This window comes from Pelodiscus sinensis, chromosome 6, assembly GCF_049634645.1.
Source record: "Pelodiscus sinensis isolate JC-2024 chromosome 6, ASM4963464v1, whole genome shotgun sequence".
Lineage (NCBI taxonomy): Eukaryota > Metazoa > Chordata > Testudines > Trionychidae > Pelodiscus > Pelodiscus sinensis.
In genome coordinates, this window is record NC_134716.1 from 110757831 (window position 1) to 110768284 (window position 10454).

General features: G+C 45.7%; 1 protein-coding gene across 1 annotated transcript; it reads right to left on the reverse strand.

Annotated features, from left to right (window-relative positions):
* Positions 1 to 306: 306 nt before the first annotated feature.
* Positions 307 to 7266, reverse strand: ST8SIA3 (ST8 alpha-N-acetyl-neuraminide alpha-2,8-sialyltransferase 3). The gene is made up of 4 exons (XM_075932628.1): positions 7088 to 7266; positions 5612 to 5734; positions 2895 to 3452; positions 307 to 1611 (listed from the first exon to the last, which is right to left on the reverse strand). The coding sequence occupies exons 1-4, from the start codon at positions 7264 to 7266 to the stop codon at positions 1329 to 1331; spliced, it is 1143 nt and encodes a 380-aa protein (XP_075788743.1). The 3' UTR covers positions 307 to 1328.
* Between the last annotated feature and the right edge of the window lie 3188 nt (positions 7267 to 10454).

Sequence of the window (10454 nt, forward strand, 5' to 3'; positions counted from 1 at the left end):
TTTTTTTGTAGACAGAATGATATACACTAGTTTAAAAATAATGTCATGGTTACCCTGGTTTCTGCACATTTTTTAAGAGGACATGGAGAGGGACCCAATATGGATGCTATTTTTGGAACACAACACAGTGTGTCACTCCAAACACATAGGATAATCGTGCTTGAGGTACAGTAGCACTAAAAGGAAAAATAAACAATGTATGCAAAAATTGAATGGCTAGTTGCAGCCTTGATCCTGTAATGAGGCCTGCATGGGTGGATTCCAGAGCTGTCACAGAGCTCATTGCAGAACCAGAGCTTTGGCAGGTAGTGCAGTGCAATGGGGTAGGAAGTGGAAATCCCATTTCTTGTAGTGGCCTTAGATATGTAGGTTAGGTTTGTGGCAACTGGGAGTGTAGCAAAACTTTATTAAAGGGGAGTTTGGAATAGCAGAGCCTAGGACAAAAAGACTTTTGTAAACTGTGCTCTTCCTCAAAAGGATTTATTTTCCTAAAATCACAACCCTTTTGAGGATGTGTGGGTATGGTTACAAAGGGCTCTTCCTCGGATGCCTGAGGTCTGCTCATCACAGAATAGGAATGTTTAAAAATTGTATTATTAATCTTGATACATTACTTTTAAAATCAAAGGGCCAAATTCAGTTGCATTGATGTTAATGACAACATTCCTATTGATTTAAGTGGGTCTGACTCTAGGATTTGTCTCAGATTGAATTATAACACTGAAGTAACCTAAGATCAATGTATATATCTAGGTATGACAAGGCTCATCACTTCAATATTATTCCTAGGAAAATGCCAAATACAAGTCCACAGATCATCTGAAAGCTGTGAAAAATCAGAATCTATTCTAAAGAACTTCAACTAAATAGTCATGTTGATTAGATTTCTCTATTAGCCATCACAACATGTGTATGTTTCACTATTAATAGTAATAGCTGTAAGATAAGCAAAATATTGAAACTGATAGTTCTAATTCTAATTAACAAGGAACATTAAAATGTGGTGGTTAGAGGCATTTAGTGTAATGTTAAAATACATATGAAAATATTTTAAAACTTATTTAGTAGCATATCTACAAATGCAAAATGTCTATTTTAAAGAGTTTAAACTTTTCTAGACCATAAGTAGTGTCAGTACATTTTGTTAAACATTTCTGCATTGCTAAATATGCCGAAACCTTTTGATGAGCTGTAATAAGGGCAATTAAAAAGCATCTTTATATTATGGAAAATATTTTAGGGGTTTTTTTTAATTATATTTTAAAGAATGTTTCATTCAGTTTTGGGCACTTTTTAAACAATCATTTGGCACTTCAAGTTTCAAGTTCTTAGGCACAATGTGACAAAGTCAGTTTAGTTAGTCCTTCACCGTGCATTTTGTAGAGCAGCTGGAATTCTGCAGGCAGCTGGTGGGACTCCTGCCACTTGGTAGTGAACTTTGTTCCTTTTTTATCGTAGTAATGGTAGGGGAGGTCTTCCCTGGTGTTAGGATCAAATCCAAATGGCCAAAACCCATACAAGTGGATTTCTTCACATATTGCAGAAGCAAGAGTATACATAAGAATACCTGTGCTTAGTCGCTTGGGTGACAAATGTTTATTTTTCCAATACCTGTGAAATAATAAGCAGATATTGATGCAGGTGAAAATTCTATATATGATCATTTCATAAGAAAACAGGTTGTTGGGTGGAAAATTTCAATATTCATAGGTGATCAGATGTATAAGATAAGAGTTACTATTCCGGCTAGGTCTTATTAAAACAGCACTTTACAGAAAACATTATCTTTGCACAAGTTTATCACAGACTTCTTTGTGCCTGTCTGCAATGGTGCCCATTAGGACATCTGCTTATTAGTTCCCAATCCTGCAAAGTATTTCCTGTCTTCAGAAAGATCCCTGGTCATTTGAGAACTCCAATGGCACTATCTCGGTTACCCATAGGCTTCCATTTGTCTATGTAGAGGCAACTGCAGGATCATGGTCTTTGGGTTAAATTCACCTTTGTGCAGACAGCCATTACAAGACTATGACTACTTATGCCAGGGGTGGGGAACCATTTTTGGGTCGGGGGCCACTGACCCATGTAATAATTATTGCCACACACAAGTGAGAAGCAAAAGAAAAAAAATGCCTCACTGACATGGCACCCGACTGACAAGCAGAAAGAGACTCTTGACATTCCCCATCTTGCATGCACCAGAGCCTAGGGGGGCCCAGGCTAGTAGATCTTGTCTGTTCCAGCCCCATGATGGAGCGATGGGGGAGGGAGGGCTGGAGCACCAGCATGGGCTTTCCAATGTTGGGGGGGAGGAGGAGAGGAAGAGGCCCTGAGCCTCAGGGGCTAGATCCAGGCAAGCCGTGGGCCACCTTAGGTTTCCCACCATGACTTATGCCAATTTTATTGCATTACATTTATAGTCTTCATCCTGAACAAGAGTACCTACAGTGAAAACTAGTCTGAATTGCAAGCCTGCTTATGCCACCCAGTTTATCTGATCACTTTGGCTATAGGCTGGCTTATAATTACTTACAGCCAAGGTTGATGGTGCGCTAGTGAATCATTGTGTGATTTGTCCTTGTGCAGTGGGCCAGCACAAAACCCATGCAACCACTTACCTCCCACTTACTCTGAATTAAATGCCACATTGGCCTTGTGATACTCTTGTACCGGGGTGGGGAAGGGCGGGGGTGGAGGGAATTTTACATTAAGGGTCTAATTGTGCTTCTCATTAAAGTCAATGGCAAAATGTTAATTGTCTTCAATGTGAGCAGGATCAGGTCCTAATCTTTTAGACATTGTATATCAGTTGAATTGTGAATGAAAAAGAAATAAAGTATGTGGTTAGCAATATATGTTTCAATGAATGAATGAAGTACACATAGAATACAAACCTGTTGACATGCTGCATTATATTTCCTGGCCAAGCCAGCTGGACCTTTAATTGCCCTCTATGCTCAACAAAGAAATCAACCAATGTTCTTGTAACAGTTGCTGAAGTGTGGAAGAAAAAAGCTGGGATCCAAAGAATGGCCCCATCAAGCTTTTTTAAACTCAGAAAAAAATTATTGCGATCTTGAATGGTTAAAAGATTGTTGTAATACTTTTCCAGGATGCTGGGATTGAAGGTGGTAAGGTTGGTTTTCCTTCCAACATCTTTTTGGAAAGCCTCAGTTGGAGCAAAGTTGCAACGAAAAACAAAATCAGATTTATCGATTTCTTGTCCACACTGACTCCCTGTAAGGATTCCACTATTTCCAACAACAGCACAAATGTTATAATGCTTATTCAAGATAGGTGAGACATCTGGAAGCAATGATCTGAAGTTATTGCTAATAGAGAAAACATACTTATGGCTGGAATAATCATAATGCATCAGCTGTCCAATCCGAACACTATTCTTGGTCAAAGAAAAATTTTTTATTACATCAACATGCTGGAGAATTCCTTGCCTAAAATGAAATACAAAAAACAAAATAAAACATTTCATTGTGTTGCTCCCCTTTATACATAATAGAGGGCTTCTTTCTGATGTCACAGTTGGTTTTATTTAAAATGACTGGAGTAAAGTTATGTCAGCTTTCAAGTGGATATGAAGTCATGAGAGTTGTGGGTCCAGATCTTCAAAACTTCTTAACTCCACTGACTTTAATGGAGGTTGCTGATTTGCACTGCTGAGGTTCTACCCAGAATAACACCAACATTATAGGACTTCCTTAATTCTTAAGTTTGAGGCATGTGACTGTAATTGTGTACTGTTTATGTGGGACGAAATTCACTGCTGTGCAGAGCCTCGGCAAAACACTAAGTCCTATTTAAACCCTAACTTGAGGGCAACACAAGGGCCTTGTGCTGATCCTCTGGGTAGGGGTACATTTCACCCATGGTAGTGAACTGGAGTGCTTTGATGAGACTGGATTGCTCTCATCTGCCAAGATGTACTTAAAACAAAATGAAGCAGTCAAGAATATTCAATTGTATTAACAGTAATGTAGCTGAATTTTTAATACAAGTGCTTCTTGTACCTCATTAAGAAGCTTTGAGTCACAAAGTAAATGACATTCAACTGTCTCCCCTTACATAAACATAATCCCGTAATATCTCATTGGGACAAGCAAACTGGAATTTTTAAAAGGGCTATTATGAATCCTAAAAACACCCTGGAATTTCTCCTGCAGTGGATAAAACTAGAAAATGAACCATTACTGTTTTATTTGCTCATGTTTATGAAAAACAATCTCTCTTCCAGCTCACCATCCTCAAGTATCTAAGCAGTAATGGAATCCCAGTGGGTAGCCTAATTATGGTCTATTGCTAACAGATACATGCAAGGCATATCTTGATGCATTAACTAACAGCAACAGAGAGGTGCAGCTGAGATATTTATTCAGTAATAGACTGTGCTGCAAGAACACAGGCCATAGTGGTAGCACATTGTGATGTCATTCCAGGAACACCCCAGGGAAGACCATAGCTTCCTTTCTACTCTTCAGAGCCCCTGAAGGATTGTAATTTAGTGTTGGACTACATCAGTAGTAAATTATTTTCCCCAGCCCTACACTAGGGACCAAAGGAAGTGGACCCAAAGTTCATCACATCTCCTACCCATTCCAAGGAAGCAGTTAGTGGACACATTGCTCAGATCTTCTGTGTGCCCAAATTCTTACTCCTCTGCCTGGTTGTGTGGTCCAAGCCACAATCTAGCCTTTAAAAACAGTGGGCAACTTTCAGGCAAAATCTGTATTCCTTGATCATTAATGGGCTAGTTTATGACATCAGTCTCCACTCACCGAAGATAAATGGCTAAACATATATAAAAGTAAAGAAAGAAGACTGGCCCAGCATTTACCAGTGTTAACATTACAAGTTGAAGAAGAACAGCAATGATAAACTAATAATTAATTTCACGTCACATTAAATTCTTCCAAAGATTGAGTTTTGAGGAAATGAAGAGAATTGAGGAATAATTTCCATTGCCACGTTGTCTTGTTAAATTGAATTTGGTGAAGTTGAGGTGCAAATTATCATGGAAATAATTTAATTTAATTGGCTCAATAATGTTTCAATCTCTTGCCCCATGATTTAGACAACCACAAATGGCTATGGATATAAAGACAGAGATAGCCGGCAATTTTACAGAATTAGTGGTAGCTGATTGACTGAAAATTTCATTTAAACTTTTTTTATTTTAATGAATATAGTGTTTGATATTTTATAAGTTGACTCAAAGTTAAAAACATTTATCTTGAAATAAGAGCAATTTAATTGTCATTTTGATAAGCATGGTCACATCCCACTTAGTACAACGGTAACTGTCCATTGTTGTAAAACCGCCTGGGTACTTAATGAAATAATAAATTATACTAAGACAGTGATGTATTTTATTTTGTATAATTTTAAACACTTCACCTTGTTGGGAAATGTTTTGACTCACTCTTTGTCTCAAGAGTTCTGGCACATTGCACATAGCTCAGTATTTATAATTGCTTGATTATATTTTCTAAAGATACACCAACCAAAGGTAAATAGGAAGAAGGATAATGGAACTGCATGAGGTTAGACTAGAGCCCCATGCCTCACAAAGCAGTCCTTCGGCTTGATTCTCTCTCACCTTTGATGTAAGAACGCTGTTCTATTAAACGTCCATTTGGAAGGTTTTTCCTGCAGCTCGTGTGTCAAAGAATTTGTAATTGGTACAAATGACGGGTCGAGAAACTTCAGTGCAAACTGAGACCTGAAAAATAAGCAGGCACGTACACGTGTATACGTACACACACACACACACACACACACACACACACACGGAATTAGCAAACTGTTCAGGGCTGACTTTAAAGATTTTGTTTCAGAGCGGATGACTTAATGGGCAGGAAACTGAGCAAAATCTCCATTTTCCCCGGCCGGCAGAGTCTGGACTCTCTGTTTAAATCAATCTGAGCGGAGACTTTATACATTTCTGTGCCCTGCAGAATTCATAAAATGGCCGTCAAAAATATTACAGTGCTGGAATTGAAGTCAAATAGATGGGCAGGCTCAGAGTGTAAATCAGCACCACGGACAGCGATCGACCAGCAGGCAGTCTCCAGCAGCTAGCTCCACTCTCCGGGCCTGGGTTATTACGATAAGAAGGTTCTGCCTGTTCATTTCGTCCCTGCTTTCCTGTCTCTTCCCCTCCCAGCCTCAGAAGCTCCAGCAGTTCAACAACTCTCCTTTCCCTCGCTCCCTGGGGGATGTGGCGTGCAGCCTGCCTGCCCTTGTGCCGAAAGCTCTGTGGGGAAGGGGCTGAAATTTCTCTTCATCATGTGTCCCCAGAAGGTGCCAGGGGCTTTACACAGGGACTACATCAGCCTGTACAGAGCGGCTTCGAAAGGAGTTCCAGCTCTGCCGATATGGTCCAGGCCAGTTGGCCTCTCGTCGAGCTCACCCCTGGGATTTCCTAGGGATGCTGCAGTGTGGTCCCCTCGCCCCCCCCCCCACCCTCAATCAAATGCAATGCAGGATCCAAGCCGCCCTGGAAGGTGGGGATCTGAGCCTCCCTGCTCTGTCTCCAGCAGGAAGAACAGCCCGCTGGGGAGGAAGGAGAACAGGGGACCACTCTAGGTGCTGGGAGGGCTGAGGTCTACTTCAGAGAGCTCCCTGTGCCCTGAGCCTGAAGCCGTGTGTCAGGGAGTGGCTTTGCGCTGGACCCGGGGCTGGAATCTCCCTGATGGTGAGAAAATGCAAAGGGGTGGGGGGTTGCAAGTGAAGTCGGGGGGGGGGGGGGGGACTCCCAGCCTTTCCCCACCTCAATCCAAGGGACCAGGGCGCCTGCGCCATTAGCTCGCCCCCTGGAATATATATGAACCGGGCGTGGAGCCACCATGATCATCAACTACCATGAGTCTTTCCCCAGGTCAGTCAGCATCCTCCTCCCCACCACCCAGACCAAGGGGCCGCTGCTGTGAAAGCCCAGACATCGATTGACTGGGAGAGCTGAGGGGGGGGGGAGCGGTTATTTACAAAGAGCTGCCTGGGGAGAGCCAGGCTGCAAGACCCCCTCCCGACCCCCTTCCCGTGTAAAAGGGAGCGAGAAACGGCAGGCACTTACCTGAATCCCGCATGGAACATGTACATTCGGGGCACCCCCGAGCTGGCATATTTGGGGGTGGTGAAAATGTTGTCCTTTTTCAGGGACACGTAACTGATGAGGGATAAGATCAGCAGAGCCACGCTGAGCATCACCAGCCCCAGCACGCTCGCCACCCGGACCATTTTGCAATTTCTCATGCCTGGCAAAGCAATGGAGTTGCAAGCGGGGCGGGGGGGGGGGGGGGGGGGGAGAGCGAAGCTACAGAAACCGGCCCATTGGCGTTACAGCGAGCGAGCTGCGATGGCGCTGGCGGGGGGCGAGGGCGGGGGAGGCGGCTGGGAGAGGGAAGCCGAAGCCACCGGGAGCGAGAATAAAATGGAGGGTTGGCGCGCGGGTGCGGCGCTGAGATGGCAGCGGGCTGCGCTGGCGGGGCCCGGCTCGGCTGCCCCTCATGCCATGCCGGCGGGCAGCGTGGGGCTGGGAGAGGCGCTGCCGCTCCGAGGCGGCTCGGGATTAATTGCTGAACTCTGATCTCCCCCACAGCCAGCCTGCGGGGAGGGGGAGCAGTCATGCACATTAGACACGCTGCGCGCGGGGGGGGGCTGCATTAACATGGAAGGGGAGGGATGCAAATAGCCAGAGGCGGCGCGTGACCCCCCCCCCCATTCGGGGAGATTGCCCCCCTCCTTCGGCCCGCTCCCCCCCCCCCCCCCCGCCGCCCCGCTCCCCACGCCTGTGTCCCGAGCAGCCCGGGCCGCCTCCCAGGGTCAGAAGTGCCCCTGGAAGCTGCACGCAGGGTCAGGCTTGGACTCACTGACGCTGGCGCTACAAGGACTCTGCTTGTGACCTCCGGGCTCGGAGCCAGAGCTGCATCCCGGGGCAGGGGGGTGGTGGCCGAAGGGAGTGCAGGAGCCATGTGACACAGGTCCACCCTCCTAGTCACCAGGGTGACCACATTTCTCCCTACTGACTAGGGGACACTTGTTAAAATGACTCACAGTCAAGACAGTTCAACCTATAAAGCTTCAAATGAATTAAACTGACTGAGGCCCTGTTGAAAAGAAATAGCAAATTGGGGTATGTCTACACTGCCACCCTAGTTCGAACTAGGGTGGCAGTGTAGGCATTTAGATTGTCAGATTATCTTCTTACCTTTAAGGCTTTAGAGAAGGGCTACTCAACGCGCAGCCTGTGGGCCACATGCAGCCCATGACCCATTTGTTTGCAGCCTGCGGTGTGGTTTGGGTTTACATTGTGCTCAACACTTGGCCCATGGGTGGGATTCTTTGAACATGGCCTCCACTGGGAACACACCCTGCAATGGCCAGGCATCTCCCAGGTGGGGTGAGCATTGAAAGACACAAGTGGATGGGCTGGCTGGAACAGACGGGTACAGGTTCTAGCCTCCAGAGAGGAGATGCTGGGAGCACCAGGGCATTGTGGGAAGTGCTTTGTATTCATGCCCATCAGTGTGAAATAAGCTATTTGCATATATATTTGAATGTATATGCAACCACACTTAAGTTGTGGCCTTCACAACATGCTGTGAGTATCATTGTGGCCCCCGGGGCTTCCCACTCTCATACATTGGGGAGGAGGGCAACCAGCCCTCCCTGCCTACTGCTTTCCACTCTCCATACCTGGCCGAGAACCTGGGACAGACCTGCCTCCTCTGGTACTTAGCCTTCTTGAGACAACATGTTGGGAGGAAGGGACACATAGGGTCACATGCCTCCCTCCCCGGATTTCTGCCCTAGTTCAGACCAAAATGCGGTCAGCAGCAGTCTTTTGGTACTGTGTGGGAGGGAAGTGCTGGGAGCTGCATCCAGCTATGGGAGTGGTGGTGGTGGTGGTGGTGGTGGGGGGGGGGGGAAGGAATGGATGACCTGGACCATGTCTTGGCAGAGCTCGTTTGTCCCTCTACCCCTCTTTCCTCTCCATGGGGCTGAAAGCAGCTTGTCCTTTCCTGACTGCGCAGTGTTAAAAGCCAGCTAACACCACCAGGCTGCTGCTGTCCACTGACATAACTCAGCCACCTCCTGTCCCGGCTACAATGCAGGCAGGCAGGAGTTAAGCCATAGGGATATATTGTGCATGAGGGGCAGGGATCCTGACTTCAGCGAACCCAGCCAGAAAGGTGGCGGAGGAAGTGCCTAGGGGAGGAGCAGGACCACACTCCCAGGGGGCAGCAGGACCAAGGGTTGAAGGGTGCAGGGGGTGAAGAATGTGCCCTGCACTTGGGGCTTCTGTGGAGCCTGCAGGCTCAAGGCATGAATAGGCTAGAAATCACTTTTCTGTCCCCCCCATCCCTTGCCATTCCAGAGCTTAGCAGAAGAGTAGAAAGTCTGTCCCATGCCAGTGCTGTGTGGTGCTCTGGCACATGCAGATTCAGCTCCTCTTGCCCAGTGCCCCAGGCTGGAAAGTCTTGGGCTTTCCCAGGGTGATGGCTCAGCCAGAGGCAGTGGGGAAGGAAGGAGCCTGATAGTCAGAGCATTGGTGAGCTCAGTGCTCTGCACAGAGCTGGGGGTGGGATGTGCCCTGCTGGCAGCAGAGAGGGAAAGATGGAGGAACAGCAGGGCTGGGAAGGTTGAAAGGGCAAAGTAGTGAGAGAACAGTGAAAGGGGGAACCACATAAAGCAGATCGGTGGGCAGAAAAGGGAACACATAACATATAGCTGCCTGGCACCTGCCTACACTCCCCAACCACTGCAGGGCTCTGCTTTCCAGGTGCCAGCACACAGTGGGGGTTGCACTCAAACATGTTTAGGTTTCATGTGACATTTGCTAAGTGATTTATTTATGATGCAGTTTAATTGCATTTAATATTTTAAAAATAATTATGACTTATGCAATGTTTTAAAGAAAAGTGGCCAAATGCTGCATTTTGAAATAGCCTTTGAAGTCAATAGCATCTGTGTTTAAATTTCCCCTTGCCTCTGGAGGGTCTTTGTAAGGTACTTGCCCTTCTATAAACAATGTGTCAAAATACTGTTCTATATACAGACTCAGTCATCCAAAGAATAAGTAAAGTTGCATAAAACTACAAGAGATATTTTTTCATGAATAACTTTTCCATAAACACATAAAATACATTAAAATGGTCTGAAGCAGTCATGCGAGGGCCCACTTCTGCAAACCCTTTAGCAGGTAGTTACACTGAAGTCAATAGTTTATGAATGTAAACAAAGACTACTAGAACTCTCATGAGTATGGGAGGACAGAATAGAGCCCTGACCACCAGCAGAACTAATGTGCCTTACTCGAAGTTGATCATTAAGCGATGTTTCTACAGATACTTACACAGATTATACAAATGCAGTATTAGGGGAGATACTTTATAGAGCTCATTTGCTGGAGGTGGTTGCTAGCACATTTCATGGTATGC